The sequence below is a fragment of the Ammospiza caudacuta genome, chromosome 19, assembly GCF_027887145.1.
Source record: "Ammospiza caudacuta isolate bAmmCau1 chromosome 19, bAmmCau1.pri, whole genome shotgun sequence".
Lineage (NCBI taxonomy): Eukaryota > Metazoa > Chordata > Aves > Passeriformes > Passerellidae > Ammospiza > Ammospiza caudacuta.
Genome location: NC_080611.1, coordinates 10,516,316 through 10,539,312, shown reverse-complemented (window position 1 = coordinate 10,539,312; position 22,997 = coordinate 10,516,316). Strand labels below are relative to the sequence as shown.

The following is a 22,997-nucleotide window of genomic DNA, read 5'->3' as shown; positions in this document are numbered from 1 at the left end:
CCTGCCATGACCCCTCTGAAGAACCCCAGCAGGCAGCTGAGGGGCAGCTGCTCCCTTCCCAGAGCATTCCCCTCGTGCCAGCCAGGAATTTTCCCTCTGCAGCCACCAAGCCTGCAGGGTCTGTGCAGCAGAAGGGCTGATTGTCCATCCTCCCCTGCCTTGTGCTCCACAGCTGCTCCTGCAAGGTTCCTGTTTCTGTTTAGAGGAAAACCAAGCAAATTTCCCAGAGGAATCCTCTCCCAAAGTCAACTCTCACAGAAGGTAATTTTAATCCAAGAGTTCTCTCTTTCCCAGATACAGAGCCCTACAAAAAGCCTTCAAAGGGGACCCTCTGTGTGCTCCCCCAGACCCACACCCAGCTCACCTCCCTCCGCCCAGCACGGAGCAAAGGGAACCACAGCCTCCATCCCACCTCCAGCCTGGATTTCACAGACACCACCCTTGGGAAAGGAGCAGCCTGAGCAATTATTTGCCTAAAGACAAAGCCAGGGTGTTGTGCTTTCCACGTGGGGATCCCGTGTGGCCCCGTGGCACCGGCAGCCCACGTGCTGCACGTTGCAGCAGGGAATTGCAGCTGGATCCTGGGAATAGTCTGCAACTGAGACATTGTCTGCTGCAATGTCCTGCAGGGCTTGGGCATAAGCCCTGCTGATGGCAGGCAGCACTGCCTGGTACTCCCTGGAGGCCACATCCAGAGGCTCCTGCTCCTGGATGTCTCGGGCCAGGTTGAAAATGAGGGGTGGGTGGTGCTGCTGTGCCGGCCCAGTGCTGCCATCACAGGCCAAGGCCCCTCCTGGGGAGGAAATGGGAGAAAAACCTGGAGTCACAGAGGTCCAGGGATCACCTCTGTATTCCTCACCCACCACCCAGGATGGCCCATTCATTCCCACCCCATCCCAGCTCCTATTCCCGAGACCAATCCTGTCACACACATCTTTTCATGAAAAATCCTTTCCTTAGGATTTTTCCTCCTGAGAAGCTGAGAGGCCTCAGGAACAAAATGCAAACAATGGTTATCTGCTGCTGTGGAATGCAACAGGTGCATCTGTGATTGGTCTCATCTGGTTGTTTCTAATTAATGGCCAATCACAGTCAGCTGGCTTGGACACAGGGCCCGAGCCACAAACCTTTGTTATTATTCTTTCCTTTCTAACCTTCTGATGAAATCCTTTCTTCTATTCTTTTAGTATAGCTTTAATGTAATATATGTAATAAAATAATAAATCAGCCTCCTGAAACATGGAGTCAGATCCTCATCTCTTCCCTCACCCTCAGACCCCTGTGAGCACGGTCACACTGCCCCAGGCTGCAGCACCACCCTGCAGACACAGCTCAGCACATCCTCGGGTCTGAATTAACCTGAGCTGGTTTTCACCTGCATCTGCAGGGATCTGAGAATTCCAGAAGCCTTTCCCTACACTTCAGACCCTCTGGCAGGGATGCAGTACCTGTGGTGTAGAAGGCCTTGTACTGATGCAGCCGCAGCGCCTCGACCTCGCCCACCTTCCCCGCCGCGCCGCTGTTGGGGTGCAGCAGAACCTGCGGGAGGGACAGGACAAGGACAGTTCCTGTCAGCCCATGGCAGGGAAAACGTGCCCCATGAAATCCACTCCCTGCCCACACGAGCCACATCCCACCCCTGGACACATTCACAGCCATCATTGAGGCCCTGGACTCTGAGCAACAGCAGAGCTGTGAGTGCTGAAGCTGCTTTGCCTTCTCCTGATTCTGTGTCGCAGCAAGAAAATGAGTAAATAATGCTGAATTTAGCCAACACTGAACCCACCACATTAATTGGTGCATTGACTGGGAAATCTCAAACTGGTGAACTGAAACCACTACAGGAAATTGGTGTTTCTGCCCAGTTTCAAACTGAAACCACCACAGTGGGATGATGGCAGAAGGGCCCCAGGAAACACCAACATCTCCCTTGGACTTTCCTGGCCCCGCAGGACCCTCTGAATTTACCTCCCAGTTTTGTGGCAGGAAAGGGATCACAAAGGCTCTGGGGCTTTCAGCAGAGCAGGGTAGATTATCATAAAATCACAGAATGGTTTGGGTTGGAAGGGACCCCAAAGCCCATGGGCAGGGACACTTTCCACTGTCCTGGGCTGCTCCAAGCTCCATCCAACCTGGCCTTGGACACTTCCAGGGATGGGGCAGCCACAGCTTCTTGGCATAACCTGTGCCAGGGCCTCCCCACCCTTAAAATTAAGAATTTTTTCCTAACACCCAATCTAAATCTCCATCTTTTACTCTAAAACCATTCCCCCTTGTCCAACCATCACTAAATTATTTGTTAACCAGGGTGGTCTCAGGTGCACCCAGCGCCTCCCTGGGTGCTCCCAGCTCAGCCAGCAGTGGGGACATCCAAGGGAGCCGAGCCCCAGGCTGGAGCCAGCAGGCAGCCACGAGCTGAGGGTGAGCTCATGGAGCAGAGGGGAAGGTGAGGTGCTGGAACATCCCTCCCACATCCCTCCGTCCGTCTGACTCACCCCGCTGTGCAGGGGCTCCCTTCCCTGGCAACAGCCAGGAACGGGGTGAGCAGCGAGGCAAGGAGGGAGGGGAGGCTCAGATCTCTCCCCTTTGGTATTTAGGACACTTGATCCACACAGGAGGGCTGCTCTGGCTCTGGGGAGTGAGGAGACAAGTGAGCTGGACGCTCCAGCAGCTCCTCTCTCCGATAACATCTGCCGCGGAGCCAGAGCTTCGCTGAGGGATGAGTCACTTGAGGTTTCCTCCCTGGGATTTGAGTTTAAAAAGTGATTCAAGAAATTTCCACTGTGCTGAAAAATTAGAAACATCTGCTGGAGTTGTAGGCAGCTGCAGTGCCAAGTTTAGTAACAGCACTCACAGCTGATGAGTGCAGCAGTGCCTGAGCAGGTGCCCGGCATGGAGCCCTGCCCCTCAGGGAGCACCCTGGGCACCCCGAGGTGTGGCACAGGGAATTCCTGGCACCCTGGGCACCCCGAGGTGTGCATCCCACCCTGCCTGGCACAGGGAATTCCAGGCACCCAGAGAAGTCCATGCCATGTTGTCCAGAACAGAGCACCAATGGGCACCCCTAGATATCCATCCCACACTGCCTGGCACAGAGAATTCCTGGCACCCTGGGCACCCCAAAATGTCCATCCCACATTGTCCAGAATGGAACATCAATGGGCACCCCAAGATATCCACCCCACCCTGCCTGGCACAGGGAATTCCTGGCACCCTGGGCACCCCAAAATGTCCATCCCAGGCATCCCAGGCACCCCAAGGTGTCCATCCCAGGCACCCCAAGGTGTCCATCCCATGCTGCCTGGTCTGGATGTAGCCACTGTCTCACATGGGGCTGGTTGGAACCTCATCCAAGAAATGCCAGGATTCAGGGTAGGGGGTAATCTCCAAATGCTCTCACTTTCTTTTATTGCTCTCAGTTGTAAGGTAAGTTATTTGTTATAAAATCATCTTTTGTAATTTGGTTGGATCTTTTTGTGTTTTTTGGGGAAAAGTAAGAAGGGTGTGAAGAGGAGGAGGTGGTGCAGTGTGAGCCTGGTGCTGACACTCCTTGGGCAGGATAAAAGAGCTCCAAAGCAGGAATCAGCAAATATTCAAGGCCCTGTGAAGCCAAGGGACCAGGAGCTGAACCAATTAATCTGTCTCCAGCCTCAAAGCTTTGCCTGCACCTTTAACAGCACAGCTGGGATGCTGCCAAGGGCACTCAAATCTCCCTTCCTACAAACAACCACGTTGCTAAACCTCTTAAAACCCCACACTTGAAAATTTGTTATAATTTACTGCATAATTAAGGAGCTTGTTTTGATTCAAGAAATATTCCCAGATCTGGAATTCTTCCAATAATCCATGTCTATTATTTTAATAAATAAAAAAATAGAGAAGCAGGGGTGGGGGGGAAGCCTTTTCTCTGCTGAAAATTCATTGCTTGAACTTGGTGCTCTGGGCTATTCACACTGAGCTGATGGACAGGGGGATTTACAGCCCTGGTACCCTCGGTGCTCCTTGGAGGATGTGGTTTATTTCTCCTGCCAACAGCCCTTGCTCTCAGCAGGAGCTCGGTGTCACCCCAGCCCCATTGCCGCCCGTGCCAGCAGCAAGCACAGGCTGGGACACTGGGACAGCCCACACGGGGAGCTCCAGCCACCCCAATTAGCAAAGTGTGGAAATTGGGCACTGGAGTGAGCACGGAGCTGCTTTCAGGAGGATTTGTGTCAGGGCAAACCCTGCGCGGGGTCACTGCCGGCCGCTCACGGGCAGGGGATGGGACACGAGGGGACAGGAGGGGGACACGGCTGCTCCCCCACCCCACGGGGCTCTGGGACCCTCTGAGGGCAGCCCACCCCATGGCAGAGTGATCCCAGCCCTTGGGGGGAGACTCACACAGCAATGGTTGCACACTGACACCCAGAAAACCATTGCTCCCAGCAAATCATCATTCCCAGTAAACCACTGCTCCCAGCAAACCATTGCTCCCAGCAAACCATCATTCCCAGTAAACCACTGCTCCCAGCAAACCATCATTCCCAATAAACCATCACTATCAGCAAAGCATCATTCCCAGCAAACTATTGCTCCCAAAAAACCATCATTCCTGAAAACAACACCACTATCAGCAAAGCATCATTCCCAGCAAACCATTGCTCTCAGGAAAGTCTTGTTCCCAGCAAACCATTGCACCCAGCAAACCATCACTCCCAAAACAACACCACTATCAGCAAACCATCATTCCCAAAAAACCACCACTATCAGCAAACCATTGCTCCCAGGAAAACCTCATTCCCAGTAAGCCATTGCTCCCAGCAAACAATCATTCCCAATGAGCCACCACTATCAGCAAACCATTGCTCCCATTGCTCCCAACAAACCATTACTCCCAGGAAAACCTCATTTCCAGCAAACCATCATTCCCAGTAAACCACTGCTCTCAGAAAACCATCACTCCCAAAAAAACACTATCAGCAAACCATTGCTCCCAGCAAACCATCACTCCCAAAAAACCACTACTACCAGCAAACCATCATTCCCAGCAAACCATTGCTCCCAGGAAAATCTCATTCCCAGGAAAGGCTCATTCCCAGCAAGCCATTGCTCCCAGCAGCCCCAGTGCCCTGCTCCCAGCAGGGTTAATCTGAGGAGCAGAGCAGAGCAGAGCGTGCTGGCCCCATCCCATCCCCTTCCCTGCTCCATCTCCCAGTTCAGCAGAGGGTTCCATAAATACAAAGCAAATACCAAACCCCTGATGGACACCGAAACAAATCCAGGATCCCGCTGGGAGCTGGCTCACAGCGCTTGCAGAGGGTGTACTTTAAAAGCAAAATCAGGGTTTATCCACGGGACTGCTATTGAAGCCACTTTTCTTTTTTCTTTGTTTTTGTTGTTGGTTCTGAAAAAATCCCGTGAGCTCCGAGACAAATGTGTGGTCACCCTGCTTGTCCTGCAAACTGTGTTTTTTGGGGTGAAAGGAGCTGTGGGATATGGGGTGGGCTGTCCTGATGAACGAATTTTGTGTTTGTTTGTGTTTGATCTGTTTGATCAAGACACAAGTTTGTTGTGTCTTTTTGTGGTGCAATAAATAAATGGGGATAACCAAGTTTGAAGCCCTGAAGCTGCCCTTGCCCACCCTGATGCTCCTTTTGGGGTCAGGCAGGTGCTGTGCTGGGCATCCCAGCTGGAGTCCCTGGGTCCTTTTTTGTCTAGGGGCATTATTAGTTGTTTTGTAACTAGGTTAATGAACCATAGCTGGAGGGTTGAGAGTCGGTCAGTAATTCATCAGTTGTCTAGGGATGGTAGTAGCAGAGCTGGGAATGCCATTGAGATGAGGATTAGTGAGATTCCTAGAAGGGATGGGCTTGAAAATTGGTCAAAGAAGTTTAAGTTCATGGTCAGGTTCAGGGGGCAGTGTTTGAAGTGATGGGTGGTTTGCTAGAGGGGGGATTTATTGATACAAATGACAGAATTGTGTGTGCATTGTCAGGTCACAGACACAGCTCTGAGGCACAGGAAGGTGCCAAGCTGCAGGCAGAGGCATTTCCACCTCTGATCCAGGTTTGTGAACAAAGCACAAAACAATTTTCATTAACCCAAAGCCCTTTTGGGCCACTGAGTGCCCCTGCAGGGCTGATCCAATCCCAGCATCCCATGGGGAGATGCCCCGCCCAGGGGAGGAGCCAAGCATTCCTACCTGGATCCAATCTGAGCTTTGGGGCACCCCAGCAGCCTCTGCCCCCTGCATTGCCAGAGGAGCAGCTTTGTGCTGCCCTGCATGGCCAGAGGGAGCCCAGGCCCATCTGCAGCAGCCCTGGAGCTGCAGAGGAAAACTCCCCCCTTGTGCAGGATCCCTGCTGCAGCAGAGCCACAGCTGGCACTGCAGGAGGGCTGAGCCCCCATGGGATGGGGCTGGGACACCCCCTGACACACAGGGGGCAGGGCATGGTCTCACTCTGTCAAGGGTTTCTTGTTTCTTTTTTGTACTATTACATTTGTATTTTTAATTTCCCTAATAAAGAACTGTTATTCCTGATCCCATATCTTTGCCTGAGAGCCCCTTAATTTCAAAATTATCATAATTCAGAGGGATGGGTTTTGCATTTTCCATTTCAAAGAAGTGGAAATTCCCATTTCTGCCCTCCTCAGCACACACCTGGCTGTTCAAACCAAGGCACCACTCACCTGTTTCACCTGCTGCCGGGGGGGGGGTGACACCAGGGGTGGCTCTGCCTTACCTTGTGCCCCACATCCGACCAGCCAAAGAGAACTGGGGACACATCCAAGCCATCAAAGCGCCTGTTTGGGGGCAGTGCTGCCCCAGCCAGGGCCACCAGCGTGGGGAAGATGTCCAGGATGCTGGGGACAGAAGGGACAGCCATCAGAGCGAGGAGTGAGCATCCCTGGAGGGTCCCCCCAACCTCATCCCTCCCAGGAGAGATCCCAGCAGCTGGAAAGGCTGAACCCAGCCCTGGCCCTGGCCCCACAGCCCTGCCACCCCCAGACTGAGCCAGGCTGTGGGCAGGGGCAGGGGGAGCAGGGCACTGAAGCCCTGGGCAGTAGGAAGGCAGCAGCAGGTTGGTCACCCTCTGCAGAAAGTGCCACCCTGGGGTCTCCAGGCCAGTGCCAGCAGCCCCTGGTGCCCAGGTCTCGGGTTTTGGTTGTTAATTGCTGCCCTGAGATGTGCAGGATGTCTCTGCTTCAGCCCATGCAACTGAAGAACGAGTTTGGACTCTTCGCTTTTCGGTCTTGAGGTTGTTTATTAATTCTTATCTATAAAATTTTCTTTCTGCCCAGCCGAGATCTGCTCAGCAGGGCAGCCACAGGTGCTCTTTGTGTTGTCCTTTTATACTACAAACTACATATAACATATTTACACTTAATCCCCAATACCCATCACCTGTGTTAGACAGTGAGCTTCTACTCTAAACCAATCCCAAAGTGCCAACATCACTGCAGAAAATGGAGAACAAGAAGAAGAAGGAGAAAGGCTGGACACACCCAGATCCCTCCATCTTGTCCCCATAACCTCATACCAAAAATCCTAAAATCTACATTTTCACCCTGTGATCATTTTGTTATTATACCATTCAAGCCTGTGTGACTTTCACGTCCTCATACAAAGGGGGTAACTTGCTGCAAGGGTCAAAATCAAATCCCCAGGTGTTCTGGGCAGCGTGCCGGGGTCTCTGAGCCCCCCAGCTCTGGACACCCAGAGGGATGTGCTGAGCTCCAGCAGAACCCTGCTCTGCCTGGGCTGCAGCAGCTCTGCCCACACCCCAGCCCAGCCCAGCTGCCAGCACAGCCAGGATGGTGCAATCTCCTCCTCAGCACCCTCCTGACCTACTTCTTCCCTGCCCTACTTCGGGCTGGGGCAGGGCAGGAGCACGCTGGGTGGCTCTGACCATAATTAACCATCACTAAGAAGAGCAGACGAGGCAGTTTTGGGGCAGTTTTGTGCAGAGCCCAGCGTGCAGGTGCTGGTCTGGGCTGAGGCATCAGCGTTGCTGCGCTGGCTGCAGCTCCCTGGCCCCGGGGCACGCTCACCCTCGCTCACCCCTGTGCTCATGGAGCCACTGAGCAGCCTCTGTGCCCCAGCCAGGTGTTTCCATAACCCCAGGGGAGGAGGAGATCCCTGCAGATGGGAGAGGCCCTGCCCTGCCCTGGTTTTTCCTGGGGATCCCTCTGAGTGCTCAGGGCTCCCAGCCCCTCCTGCTTCACTCCCTGCCCATCAGCTGAGGGGGTTCAGTGTCCCTGTGGGGCTGTCCCCAGGGAAAAGCCACCAGTCCTGCGGGCACCTCTGTGTCCCTCTGTGTCCCTCCACACTCCCCGTCCCACCTCATGGTGACACTTTGCTGAGCATGACCCATCACTCTCACATGCCCTAATCTGGTTCTGCGCTGCTCCCAAAGAGGGGGTGCCCCTTCCTGATGCCAGAGCACCCCCCTGCACAGCTGGGCATGGCCCCGTGGCAGTGCCACAGCACCCTGCACAGCTGGCATGGCTCTATGGCAATGCCACAGCAGCCTCCTGCACAGCTGGGCATGGCCCCGTGGCAGTGCCAGCCTCCTGAATGTGACTCCTGTGACTCCCACAGAGCCTGGAGTGACTGCCCCAAGCACCCGGAGTGCTGCACCTGCCTCTGCTGCATTTCCAGCTTCCCAGCTGTCCAACCTGCCAGACTGGAGCTGGGAAATGCAGCAGATCAGATCTTGGAGCAGATAATCACAATTCCTGGGCTTGGAGGCAGGGCCAGGGGGATGGGACATGATGGGCACTGATCCTGCACACACTGCCCCACAGCTCTGCCCCACAGCCCAGGGGTTTGGAGATGAAGCCACAGCCCCACAGCTCTGCCCCACAGCCCAGGGGTTTGGAGATGAAGCCACAGCCCCACAGCTCTGCCCCACAGCCCAGGGCTTTGGAGATGAAGCCACAGCCCCACAGCTCTGCCCCACAGCCCAGGGCTTTGGAGATGAAGCCACAGCCCCACAGCTCTGCCCCACAGCCCACGGCTTTGGAGATGAAGCCACAGCCCCACAGCTCTGCCCCACAGCCCAGGGCTTTGGAGATGAAGCCACAGCCCCACAGCTCTGCCCCACAGCCCAGGGCTTTGGAGATGAAGCCACAGCCCCACAGCTCTGCCCCACAGCCCAGGGGTTTGGAGATGAAGCCACAGCCCCACAGCTCTGCCCCACAGCCCAGGGGTTTGGAGATGAAGCCATGGGTACTACGTGCTCCCCATCCCCTCACCAGGCTCCAGTGACTCAGTTCTGGCTCAGAGCTTCCCCTGCCTGCAAACAGCAGCTCCAGAGCTGCCCTGGGGCTGTGGAACGAGGTCTGCAGCTCATCCCAGGGAGCTGGGAACACCCAGCACTGCCCCAGGGCCCACCAGCCAGGACCTGCTCCCAGCAGCTGGGACGTTCTTTCCCAACAGCCAGCAACCCCTCAGCCCCAGCACTCCGTGATTCAAGGATGAAAGGGGACAGGACATCCTAATTCCCAAACCCTCCCAGTGTGACCCCAGCCCCATGGGGACCCATCAGGGATGAATGGGGGCAGGACATCCCAATTCCCAGTGACCCCAAAGCTCACCACCCTGTGTGCCTCAAGGATGAAAGGGGACAGGACATCCCAATGCCCACTAACCCCAAACTCCCCCAGCCCGACCCCAGCACCGTGGGCACCCATCGGGGATGCGCAGGGACATTCCCCCCACCCTGCCCCACACATTCCCCCAGGCTGTGCCCACACCTGCTGCCCAGGAGGGCTGTAAGGATGGGTGCAGCTGGCACATGGAGGGGAGCAGCTGGCACATGAAGGGGTGCAGATGCTGGGCACATGGAGGGGTGCAGCTGGCACATGAGGGGTGCAGCTGGCACATGGAGGGGTGCAGATGCTGGGCACATGAAGGGGTGCAGCTGGCACAGGGCACATGAAGGGGTGCAGCTGGCACATGAGGGGGTGCAGCTGGCACATGGAGGGGTGCAGCTGGCACATGGAGGGGTGCAGATGCTGGGCACATGGAGGGGTGCAGATGCTGGGCACATGAAGGGGTGCAGCTGGCACATGGAGGGGTGCAGATGTTGGGCACATGAAGGGGTGCAGATGCTGGGCACATGAAGGGGTGCAGCTGGCACATGGAGGGGTGCAGCTGGCACATGAAGGGGTGCAGCTGGCACATGGAGGGGTGCAGCTGGCACATGGAGGGGTGCAGATGCTGGGCACATGGAGGGGTGCAGCTGGCACATGAAGGGGTGCAGATGCTGGGCACATGAAGGGGTGCAGCTGGCACATGGAGGGGTGCAGATGTTGGGCACATGAGGGGGTGCAGCTGGCACATGGAGGGGTGCAAATGCTGGGCACATGAAGGGGTGCAGCTGGCACATGAAAGGCTGCAGATGCTGCAGGGAGAGGGGCAGCACAGACCCTCCCCTGCCCTCCTGCAGGGACTCCTCTCCTCACAACCACTCCCTTCTCGCACAAAACCATTCACAGACCGCAGAGCCGCCCCTTCTCCGTGCTGGGCACCGAGAACATCATCATCATCATCATTTGTTAATTATCCAGGAGCACACGGAGCCCTGGTGGCTGCGAGCCCCAGCCCTCCAGCCTCACAAAAAGCCCTTTCAGCTCCTCTCAGCTGAGGCATTCAGGCTTGGAGAGGACAAAAGTACAGCCTGGCACAAGGCAGGGCATAACCAGAGCTGCCAACGTCCAGGTGATGGCCTGGGGGGCAGCGTGGGGATGGGGTGTCCCTCCTTTTGGGTTGGCTGTTGACATTTGCTGCTCTGAGATGTGCAGGATGTCTCTGCTTCAGTCTGTGCAAGTGAACAACGAGTTTGGACTCTTCACTTTTCAGTTGTGAGGCTGTTTACAAATTCTTATCTATAAAATTTTCTTTCTGCCCAGCCGAGATCTGCTCAGCAAGGAAGCCATGAGCACTTTGACTGCTTCTGAGGCAGTTTTATGTCTTTTTATACTACAAACTACCTATAACATATTTACACTTAATTCCCAATACCCATCACCTATGTTAGACAGTGAGCTTCTATTCTAAATATAACATATTTACAACTACTTCCCAATACCTATCACCTGTGTTAGACAGTGCACTTCTGCTCTAAACCAGTCCCAAAGTGCCAACATCACTGCAGAAAATGGAGAAGAAGAAGAAGAAGAAAGAAGAAGGAGAAGAAGAAGAAGAAGAAGAAGAAGAAAGAAGAAGAAGAAGAAGAAGAAGAACAAGAAAAAGAAGAAGAAGAAGAAAGAAGGACTAGACACGCCCTGATTGCTCCATCTTGTCCCCATAACCCCCATACCAAAAATCCTAAAATCTACATTTTCACCCTGTGAATATCTTATTATTACACTATTCAAACCTGTGTGACTTTCAGGTCCTCATACAAAGCTGGCAATTTGATCCATGGGTCAAAATCAAATCCCCAGGTGTTCTGGGCAGTGTGCCAGGGTCTCTGAGCCCCCCAACTCTGGACACCCAGAGGGATGTGCTGAGCTCCCACTCCTCCAAATGGGGCCACCCTGTTCCCAGAGGGGCTCTTACCTGAGGAGAGCCTGGCTGGTCCTCCCAGCAGGGACACGGCCAGGCCAGTACGCCAGGGCTGGCACCCTGTGCCCTCCTTCCCAGGTGGTTTGCTTGGCTGAGCTCCCACCTGCAGGAGAACAGGGCAGTGCTCAGCATCCTGCTGGCGCTGGGCACGGAGCTCCCCATGGACAGGAGCTGCTCAGAGGCAGGGATGGTGTGAATCACCCCAAAGGAGGGTGAATTCACTGGGTTAGGGAAGGGAGGAGCAGGAGCTGCTCAAAGGGGTCCCAGCTGGGCACTGGCTTGTGTTGGCTGCAGCGAGTGATGAGAAATGCAGCAGCAGCCAGGGCTGTCGCATTTCCATCCCCTTTGGTGCCAGGTGAGAGAATGGAGCAGGCAGGAAATGCAGGAATTTATTCCAGGGGCTTCTGTGCCTTGCAGGGCTCAGCACCAACAGCTCCCCATCCCCTGGCTGCTGGAAACCTCATTAGAAACACCATCCTGCTAATAACCCTCAGTTAATGAACCTGATCCATCCTCTCCCTGACAGCACCCAAAGCTCTGCCCTGCCCTTGGGTTTGAGATGCTGCCCAGTGCCTCCCTCCCTCCACCTGCAGTGCTGAGCACCAAAATGGGGGTTCTGAGCACAAAAATCAGAGTTCTGAGCACCAAAATCAGGGTGGTGAGCATCAAAATTGGGGTGCTGAGCACAAAAATCAGAATGCAGAGCACCAAAATCGGGGTGCTGAGCACCAAAATTGGAGTGATGAGCACCAAAATTGAGGGTGCTGAGCACCAAAATTGGAGTGATGAGCCCAGAAATGGGAGCACCAATATCAAAAGGGCTGGAATGGGGTTGTAGAGCCTCAGCCCTGGCTGCAGCCCAAAGGGCCCCAGGCAGCTGGAGGGGGAAGGGGTTGGGAATGGGGCAAAGAGAAAATCCCAAGGCGATTCACAAACGTCCCAGGAGCAGCCTTTGTGCGCTGCCTTTCAGCGTGCACATGGCAACGGCGCCTGGCCCGAGCCATTTCCTGGGGGCACGGCCAAGAGAGCCCCTGGGCTGTCCCCAGAGCTGTCCCCAACCCTGCTGGCCTCCCCATCCCTGCCCGGTGCTGGTCCATGCCCCCAGGCAACGCTGCCTTGCACACCAATGGCACAGGTGCCCCAAAATCGGGGTGCTGAGCACCAAAATCGGGGTGCTGAGCACAAAAATCGGGGTGCTGAGCACCAAAATCGGAGTGCTGAGCCCCAAAATTGGGGTGCTGAGCACAAAAATCGGGGTGCTGAGCACCAAAATCGGGGTGCTGAGCACAAAAATTGGGGTGCTAAGCACAAAAATCGGGGTGCTGAGCCCCAAAATTGGGGTGCTGAGCACAAAAATTGGGGTGCTAAGCACAAAAATCGGGGTGCTGAGCCCCAAAATTGGGGTGCTGAGCACAAAAATTGGGGTGCTAAGCACAAAAATCGGGGTGCTGAGCCCCAAAATTGGGGTGCTGAGCACAAAAATTGGGGTGCTAAGCACAAAAATCGGGGTGCTGAGCCCCAAAATCGGGGTTCTGAGCGCCACAATGGGGGTGCTGAGCCCCAAAATTGGGGTGCTAAGCACCAAAACCAGAGTTCTGAGCACCAAAACTGGGGTGCTGAGCACCAAAATTGGGGCGCTGAGCAGCCAATCGGACCAGCCCAGGACAGCACACTCCCAAATTCCCCACCCAAATTTTGGTGTTTCCCCCAGACACCCCAGGAAACCACAGCAATTAATATCCAGCCCCATCTCTGCCCATAAATGAAAGGGCTCGTGCTCCTGGGTGCATCTGCAGGGTTTTTCCAGGCATGGTCAGGGGGCTCTGGAAGGACATCAGACGGATGTTTCCTGACCAAGACACCCCAGCACCTCTGGTCAGGTCAGGGCAGCCTGGCATGAGGTCACATCAAACAGGGCTGAAACACCCAAAGCCAAGCAGGGAATTTTCTGCAGAGCGGGGATGATGCAGCCCTGCTGCCGCTGTGGGGACTTTCCAGGCTCTCCAGGAAAGCTGAACTGTGCATTCCCGTGGTGGGACGGAGACCTTGGTGCCACCACACGCGCAGCAGGTCCTCAGCACGGGGACACCGGCTCTGCAGCTCCCCCAACCTGCCCCAAAACATCACATCCCCTCAATGTTTTTCTGTCTCCCGGGATCCCTCCCCTTGCTGGATTTTTGACCCCAAGGTGGGAGAGGAGTTTTGGGGGTTGTGGGAAGCACAGAGGAAGGGGCAGCACACACGGATCTGCTGCTCTCTCCCAGCTCCAGGGACCAGCTGAAATCAGTGGAAAACACCCCTGGAATTTAGGGCTGGACCCTGAAACAAAGGATGGAGCTACAGGAAACATGTAGAAACACGCAGAAACATATTAACATGTAGAAACATGTAGAAACATGCAGAAATGTTGGAAATGTATAGAAACATGTTGGAAACATATAGAAACGTGTTAGAAACATATAGAAACATGTTAGAAACACATAAACGTCTAGAAACACATAAACATGTAGAAACATATAGAAACGTGTACAAATATGATAGAAACATATTTAAACCTGTAGGAACACATAGAAACATGCAGAAACATGTTGGAAAGGTATATAAACATGTTGGAAATGTATGTTAGAAACATATAAACATGTAGAAATGCATAAACATGTAGAAACATACAGAAACATGTTAGAAACACATAGAAGCATGTTAGCAACTTATAGAAACCTGTAGGAACATATAGAAACATGCAGAAAACGTGGAAACATATAGAAACCTGTTAGAAACATGACAGAAATGTGCAGAAATATGTTAGAAACATGTAGAAACGTGTTAGAAATATAAAAAATGTAGAAATATAAACATGTTAGAAACTTATAGAAACGTAGTAACGTGTTGGAAATGTATAGAAACATGTTAGAAACTTATAGAAACGTAGTAACGTGTTGGAAATGTATAGAAACGTGTTAGAAACATATAGAAACATGTTAGAAAAATAAAGAAATATGTAGGAATGTATAGGAACATAGAAACATATAGAGACACATAGAAACATATGGAAACACATGAAAAAATATAGAAATAAATAGATTTTTAATTTTTTTTTTTTTTTTTTTTAGCCAGGCAGCAGCCTGTCTTCCCCTGCTCTCCCATCCCTCGGGGGCTTTTCCCTGCCCAGGAACAATCCCCAGAGCTGGGAGGGCTGAGCATCCCAGCCTGGCATCCCTGGCAGTGCCAGCCCAGCCTGGCATCCCCGGGCCGGCTCTGCAAACGTCCTGCAGGCACCAGAGCAGGGATTTCCATCCCACCCTGGCCCCGGGGTGTTTGCAGCCAGCTCAGAGCGCTCTGCCAGCCCCATGGGGATACCTGCATGTCTATACCCAGCAAAAACTGACAGTAAAGTCAAACTAAGCCTTTTGTCCTTGGGGGTGTGTGGCAGCCATGTCGGCATCTTCATGCTTTTTATAAAATTTGGTGGATGATTGGTTGATGATTTGTATCATGTTTTGTATTTGTGTTTGGGTTTTTTTTTGGGGGGGGAAGGGTAAGTTCTGGGGTAAATTCTGTGTTTGTTTGGGGGTGGTTGTGGAAACCTGCCTCATTAAAAACACCATCCTGACAGATGACAACAGCTGGGTTTTGATAATAGGAAATATAGAGGAAGGTTAATTGAAAGTATTGGTGATAAGTGATTTGGATAATGTAGGGATATGTGGTTTAATTATTTGACCAAAAAAGAAAAAAAAAAAGTCAAGATAAAAAAATGGATGCGTAAAATGGAATTTAAATTTAAATCCCAGTTCCTCCCTGCGTGCCGGGGGCTCTGCAGGGCACAGGGGCTGCAAGGGGCCGTGGTCTGAGTTCTGCTCGTCCTGTTCTGCACCATCTGCTCGGGCTTGTGACCGGGGGTTGCTCAAGAGCAGCAGCCCGGGGCCGGCAGCGGGGTTTGTTGGGTTTGTTTACTACAGAATTGAGGTTACGCTTCCATCCCCAGGGCCAGGAGAAGGAAAGGCTCCGGGAATGGGACAGAGCCAGCGCTGTTTGCCCCGGGAATGGCCACGGTGGCGCGGCCAGGGTGTCAGGAAGAGGAGGAGGAGGAGGATGAGCCTCGGTGCTGACCCCGGGACTGGCACGGTAACAGCGCGTAATACAAGCAGAAGTGGGAAGCGCCTGACTCATGGATGTTTCTGGCTGCCCCGGCTGAAATAAACCCACCGAGCAGATGGCTTGGCCGGAAAAGGAGGAAAGAGTGAAAAAAAAAACAAAACAAAACAAAATTTAAACCAAACAAAACGGTGGAGTGAAAGAAAAGCCAAGTCCCGGCGTGTGGGCAGGGTGGTGGGTGCTCTGCTCTGGGGGCTGTGAGACCCTGATGGGGCAGATCCCAGCATCCCATCAGCAAACCAGCACACCCACCCCAAGCTCCGGGGTTATGGGGACCCAACCCACTCTCCACAGCAGTTTTGGGGGAAATTTGGCTGTTTGAAAGAAATAAAAGAGTGCTGGGGTGCGTTCAAGCCAAGGGCAGCAGCCAGGGAGAGGCTGGCATGGATGGAATGATGCCCGTGTCCCCTTGGTGGGCAGTGAGGGCTTTGTGGAGCACCCAGGGAGAGGCTGGCATGGATGGAATGATGCCCGTGTCCCCTTGGTGGGCAGTGAGGGCTTTGTGGAGCAGCTCCCCCTGTGCCCCTGCATTTGGGACCCCCCTGTGCCCCTGGCACTGGGACCCCCCCCACGCTGCCAGGTTACCTCTCTGCCTCTGCCAGGCACCCACGAATGGCCCCAGGCGTCCTGCCAGCTCACACTTCTGTGCCCAGGGGCCATTGTCACCTGCAAGAGAAAGAAATGTCCCCATGAGCGACAACAGGACCACAGGGGACACCCACAGTGTGGGGTAGGCAAGGACAAGTGACCCTTGCATCCCTCTCTGCCACCCCTGTGATGCCTCCCCACGGGGAGTTGAAGGATTTTGGCGTTTTGCAGTTTGTTTGCAGGGCTAAAGGGTTTTGGTGTTTTGCAGTTTGTTTGCAGGGCTGATGGGTTTTGGTGTTTTGCAGTTTGTTTGCAGGGCTGATGGGTTTTGGTGTTTTGCAGTTTGTTTGCAGGGCTGATGGGTTTTGGTGTTTTTGCAGTTTGTTTGCAGGGCTGATGGGTTTTGGTGTTTTTGCAGTTTGTTTGCAGGGCTGATGGGTTTTGGTTATTGCAGTTTGTTTGCAGGGCTGATGGGTTTTGGTGTTTTGCAGTTTGTTTGCAGGGCTGATGGGTTTTGGTTATTGCAGTTTGTTTGCAGGGCTGATGGGTTTTGGTGTTTTGCAGTTTGTTTGCAGGGCTGATGGGTTTTGGTGTTTTGCAGTTTGTTTGCAGGGCTGATGGGTTTTGGTTATTGCAGTTTGTTTGCAGGGCTGATGGGTTTTGGTGTTTTGCAGTTTGTTTGCAGGGCTGATGGGTTTTGGTGTTTTGCAGTTTGTTTGCAGGGGCTGGAGGGCAGCCAGGGCAGCCAGGGCAGGGCAGGGGGGGCTCGGTGCCACCAGCTCCGGGTGTTAATGAGCGGCCGAGCGGTTCCTGTCATCAGCAGCGAGACATCCTCATTAGGGAGGCTGCTCGGGACTCAGAGCGGATTTGGGCTTCTTAACGAACGAGGATTTGTGCCTTAATTAGTCACGGCCCTGCCACTGCAGCCCCGCAGGCGGAGGGGGGTGGCAGGGCGGGCACCGTGGCAGGGCGGGCACCGTGGCAGGGCGGGCACTGTGGCAGGGTGGGCACCGTGGCAGGGTGGGCACGGCAGCCTGGGACCCCCACCCAGCCCCACGGTGGGACCACTCCCCACCCACAGAGCAGTGGGAGCATCCAGGGCAGGGGGACATTGAGGGCAGGGGGCAACAAGGGTGGGGGACACCAAGGGCAGGGGACACGGAGGGCAGGGGACAAACACATATCCTGCCCCCACCTCCAGGTGCAGCCGCCAGTGTCACCCCCCTTTGGCACAACACAGGAGCAGCGAGTGAGATCAGAATTGTCTCCATCATTCTTTTCTCCGCTCCTCTCAGGCTCGGAGAGCCCCACAGCCCCCAGGCCATTCCCCTCAGTACCTGTGAACCAGAGCAGCGTGCTGCCCCTGCCCAGGCTGTCTGCCGCCTCCTTCACCCGTGCCACCAGCGCATCCATCTCCCCCAGAGAGGCTCCATAGATGCCCCTGCCCGGGCCGGGGGGCGGCGGGGGCACCAGCGGGACGTGCATATGGGCCAGGGCCAGGTACAGGAAGAAGGGCTGTCCTTTGGCACTGCACAGGGCACAGACACAGAGCGTTCAGCCTTTAGGGTCACTGGAGTGGTGGCACTGCTGAGCCTGGGGACACAAACCCTTCCACTCCTGCTCCTTGGGGGAAAACCACCCCATGTACATCACCCAGCTCCAGACATCCATCTCCTTACAGGGAGGAAGCTGAGCTGAGCCATTTCTCCCCTGCTGCTGCTTAAACCTCTCCCCACTGTCCCCCTGCTGTCAATTGTGCCCCCATTTGGGGTGGATTTTCCTCCATCTCCATCTCCAAACGCTCCTCGCTGCTGCACCCACACACCTCCCTCCCCTCTCTGAGGGCCCATTTTGTCCCTTTTTCCCCCTCCCCAGCAGGTGCCCGGCCTGGTGGCACTGTGGGCACAGGATGTGGCACAGCAGGGCCCCCACACAGCCCAGCACGGCCTGGGCAGTGCCACCATCCTGCAGCACGTCCACCGCCATGCTCTGCCCTGCAGCAGCACAGGACACGTCCTGTTTGCTTGTTTACAGCTATATTTATCTGCTCCAACGAGCCTGCTCTTCCTCAGGGAGCTCGGAGGGGAAGGGTGGGATGGCAGCAGCGAGGAGGGGCCGGATCCAGGGCTGTGCACGGGCCCGGCCCCATCTCTGCCTCCTGCCAGCCCTGCCCAGTGCGTGGCTGCGCTTCCTTCCTCTGCCCGGCACCCACCTGGCCTGCAAAATGAGCGAAAAAATAAAAAACTCCATCCTGCCTGGAGCTGAGGGGGCTGGAGCCCCAGGAAGGGTTTTCTCAAAATCCCCACTCCGACTTCCCTCAAAAATTATGGTTTTAAAAATATACACCCCTTTAGAGGACACCAGAAGAGCCTCAGTGCCTTCTCCTCCAGCAGGAAGCCAAGCCATGGACACCAAGCCAAGCCCCCATCCTGCCTGGAGCTGCTGGGGACTGGAGCCCCAGGAAGGGTTTTCTCAAAACCCCCACTCCAACTTTCCCCAAAATTGATATTTTAAAAACACACAACCCTTTAAAGGACACCAGAAGAGCCTCAGGGCCTCCTCCTCCAGCAGGACGCCAAGCCATGGACACCCCAAATGTGAGCCATGGGGTTCAGATTTGGGGTGTCCATGGTGTTCACACCCATCTCCCCTGTGTCCCCCTGGCACCCTGCCCATCCCTGCAGGACGTGGGGGTCAGGAGAGCTCATGTGCCCCTTGCAAACAGCCACTGTGAGAGCTCTTCCCAAGGGATGCCAGAGCCCCCCGAGCAGGGAAAGCTGCTTCTCCTGGCTCCAGCATCCAGAGGGACTCGCGGCTGTGGTGCTCATCCCCCTCGTTTGCCACTCAGACACCTCAGAATTATCCTGAAGATCAGGCAAACGTTTAATCAATAACTGAAGACAGCAGTCCCTGACTTTTGCTCCCACGCTCGCCTGTGCCACGTCTCACTGTCACAAATTGCTCAACCTCGGCTGGTTAAAAAAACACCGAGATGGCAAATCCGGAGTTCTTTTGTTGCCCTGTAATGAATGAGTCAGGCAGGGGAAAACTGGAATCAGCCATCAAAGGGAAGGGAAGAAAAGGCAGGCACCTGCCTAATCCTGTTCTCCATGAGCACAGATAACCTCAACACACTTCTGGGAGTTTAAAGGTTTTCTCTATTAACCCGGAGCTTACACACGTGGTTTCACAGCCACAGAGAGCCAAGGCAGCCCAGAGGGTGGGGGTTTGGCAGGAGAAGAGGTTGGTGCTGCCCCACAGCCCAAAGCCTGGGTATCCTCAGCATCCCAAATGTGGCCAGGCAGGCAAGGGAAAACTGGAATAAGCAGGGGCAGGGGAAAACTGAAATAAGCCATCAGGGAAGAGAAGAAAAGGCAGGCACCTGCCTAATCCTGTTCTCCATGAACACAGATAACCCCTCAGCATTTCTGGGAGTTTTGCTATTAACCCCGAGCTTACACACTCGGTTTCACAGCCACAGAGAGGGCTGGGGTTTGGCAGGAGAAGGGGTTGGTGCTGCCCCACAGCCCAGAGCCTGGGTACCCTCAGCATCCCAAATGTGGCCAAGCCACCCCACAGCCAATCCTCGCTATCCAAAGGGACAAATACAGGTTTTATGCAACAAAACAGCGCCCAGTTTTATAGAGAGCCATTTTCCCCTGTGCTGCTCCCTGTCCAGCCCCTGTTTCACACAAACCTTTCCCGTGCCTGTTATCCCGGGATGCGGGCAGGGATGGGCTCGGGCAGGGCTGCCCGGCAGCGCTTCCTCTCCTCGCTCTGCAGGGAGGCGTTTTGCAAAGTCACAGCTCGTAATCCGCCAATAATGGGGATTAAAATTACACAACCCGTCAGCAGGGCTCGGGGGCCTCGCTGGAGGAGCCACTTTGCTCCTCGGGGACAATCAGAGGCGGGCACCTCCTGTGCTCTGAGCCGGGGGAGGCAGATCCGGGAGCCCAGGGTGCTTTATCCCCAAAACGGATCCAATCTCTCATACAGGGAGTGTGCAAACACCTCTGGGTGCTGTTCTGGACCCACCCTGACACCACTCAGCGCCTGCCAGCACTTCACACCCATGGAGGCACCTCCAGCACCCCATTGCCACCCCATCCACAGGGATGCAGGGATGGACAGACCGTGACATCCTTCACATTTCCCCCAGGAAGGAGGCACAGCCCCACTCAAAGCTTTGACTTTCTCCAAAAACGATGTTTTAAAAACACACAACCCTTTAGAGGACACCAAAGAGCCTGAGTGCCTCCTCCAGCAGGAAGCCAAGCCACGGGCACCCCAAATCTGAACCATGGGGCAGCACCCATCTCCCCTGGCACTGCACCAGGGTGATGCAGAGGAGCCCTGCAGTGCCCCAGGAGCTCTCCTAGGTAAGGGGACACACAGGGGACAGTGGGTGGCCTCACCTGGCCCTCTGGATGAACCTCTCTGCCTCCTCTGCATAGCGCCTGGCCAGGCTGCCGAGCTCCACGGGCTGCTGGACGATGGTGATGTTCTCCATGAGAGGCAGGGCAACCTCTGTGTAACAGTCCTTCCTCACCACCCTGCTGGGGAAAACCACCCCAGGCTTGTCACAGAGCCTGGCTGATCCCCTGGCTTCAAGGGAGGGAGAACAAGGGGAGTGATGCCAATGTCCCCATGGCATGGGGGGCTCCCAGACTGCAGGGGGAAACTGGGGGCACAGAGTGTGAGGGGAGGTGACCACAAGGGCAGCCCTCAGGGCTGGGGACACTGCTGCAGACACCCATCTCCCCGTGCCAGCCCTGGAGCCCCGTGCCCGTACCTGGCAGCGGCGCTGTGCCCTGGGCAGGGCGGGCAGGGGGGCAGGTTGTAGCCAGGGGTGTCTGTGCAGCCCATGTCGTGGCTGTAGGGGATCCCATAGTAGTAGTCGAAGCCTGAGAGGACAGTGAGGGGGTCAGCAGGGTCCAGGTGGCCACAGGGCCCTCAGCCCGTGCCCCTGGCACAGCCCTTACCACGGGAGGTGGGGTGATGGTGGCCGTGGTGTCCCAGGTGCCACTTGCCTGCAGGAAAGCCACAGAGCATCATTTCAGGGGTGACACAGCCCTGGCCACCAGCAGCCCTCACCCACAAGGTGCCCACAGCGCTGGGGGCTTTAATCAAGCTACAAGGAAGGTCCCTTGTTTGTGCTGGCTGCCATTCCAGAATGCTGTCTATTTTTGCAGAAAACCCAGAAAAAACGCATAAGGTATCTCCTGGCTGTGCAAAGCGAGTGTTTCCAGCCTTAAAAGGCTCTTTCATGTGTTTGTGTTCTGCAGACAGCTCCCTCAGCCCTCCCTAAACCCAGCTTCATCCTCTGACCTCCAGCACGTGCTTGCTCCCACCAAACGTGCTGATCCAAGAGGGAAAACTGCAAAACCTGGGGGGGAATGAAGAAACAGAGGGAATTTCTGCCAGAACAACAGCAGGAGCTGCAGATGCAAAGGGTTTGTGCAGGCTGAGGGGGACCCACAGTGACAGGAGGGCACCCAAAGCCACCAGGCCAGCAGCACTGCCCATGGTGTGGGATGCAGGATGGCAGAGCCAATCCTGTTTGCTAAGGAACACCCAGCACATTCCTCGGGAGATAAAGCAATGAGAGATTAAACTGAGAAGTCTGGATTTCCGGCAGCACCCTTGAAAAGGAAGATTTTAAGCCTGGCATTGCAAAATGCAAGGGGGATGTGTGAAATCTCCCTCACGTGATCCTTTAGGTTTCCCTTTCACTGCCAGCATTTCACCCTGGCACCCCCTGGCACTCTGGGTGCCACCATTTCACCCTGGCACCTCCCCAGTGCCCCTGGCACTCTGGGCATTACCTATGGCCCCTGTGCTGTAGCCAGCCTCCCTCAGGACCTCGGCCAGGGTGGTCTCGTTGCGGGGGAGGCCCCCGAGAGAGGAGATGGCGAAGTTGTGGGTGACCCCGTTGCGCAGCCCCAGGCGCCCTGTGAGCAGCGAGGCGCGGGACGGGGAGCACGTGGAGGCAGCTGAGTGGAAATCCACGAACCTGCAAAACGAAAAACCCTTCAGCTCACGAGATCCTGTGTGCCCTGCCCCTCCCTGCTCCCCTGGATGCTCCCCCTTTTGCTCTGGGGATGAGGGTGAGGAGTGGCAGAGGAAGGCTCCAGCAGGGATGGATGGATCTGCACCCCAGTGTGCCAGGCTCTGGCTGCCCTCCCCATGCACCCAAACCCACAGCAACAAAACCCCCTCACCTGCCAGTCCCACAGGGCTGAATTCCCCTGTGCTGCAGGGCAGAGTAGCCAGGGGTGCAGGGTGAGGGCAGGGAGGGGGACAGACATTACCTTGTTCCTTCAGCAGCCAACTGATCCAAATGCGGCGTCTCCTTCGTCTCTGCCCAGTTGGCGCCCAGATCCCCCCAGCCCACATCATCAGCCAGGATGACGATGAAGTTGGGCTGCCTGCTCACCACACAGGGAGCCCAGAGTCCCACCAGCACCAGGGTGGGCACCAGCACTGCCCACAGGGACAGGAGTGGTGTCCCCATGGTGCCACACGTCCCCTCCCGCCCGCGCTGCAGCACCGCTGGTCTTCCCCAAACTGCCCCTGCTGTGTCCCTGTGGATGCAGCTGAGCCTTCCAGGGGCTCTGCCCCTCCTCAGCTGCTCTGTGGGGCTGGAGCAGGGCTGGGGTCTGGGTTGGGAGCGGGGCTGGGGTCTGGGTTTGGAGCAGGG

At 55.3% G+C, this 22,997-nt stretch overlaps 1 protein-coding gene across 1 annotated transcript; it reads right to left on the bottom strand.

Moving 5' to 3' along the window:
• Positions 1–341: 341 nt before the first annotated feature.
• On the bottom strand, positions 342–22,902 carry ARSG (arylsulfatase G). The gene is made up of 11 exons (XM_058817378.1): positions 22,609–22,902; positions 22,123–22,310; positions 21,280–21,327; positions 21,090–21,201; positions 20,713–20,850; positions 17,635–17,825; positions 16,295–16,375; positions 11,549–11,657; positions 6,723–6,843; positions 1,449–1,539; positions 342–793 (listed from the first exon to the last, which is right to left on the bottom strand). Exons 1-11 carry the CDS (start codon positions 22,809–22,811, stop codon positions 474–476), a joined length of 1,602 nt encoding a protein of 533 aa, XP_058673361.1. The 5' UTR covers positions 22,812–22,902; the 3' UTR covers positions 342–473.
• Positions 22,903–22,997: the final 95 nt, after the last annotated feature.

What these genes read in the sequence shown, in the direction of transcription:
- ARSG (XM_058817378.1), bottom strand. Translation starts at nt 22,811, where the DNA reads ATGGGGACACCACTCCTGTCCCTGTGGGCAGTGCTGGTGCCCACCCTG. An exon ending in TTGGCTGCTGAAGGAACAAG is followed by an intron (nt 22,311 to 22,608) that starts GTAATGTCTGTC and finishes TTCGTTTTGCAG; the next exon opens with GTTCGTGGATTTCCACTCAG. An exon ending in CCATCACCCCACCTCCCGTG is followed by an intron (nt 21,202 to 21,279) that starts GTAAGGGCTGTG and finishes CTGTCCTCTCAG; the next exon opens with GCTTCGACTACTACTATGGG.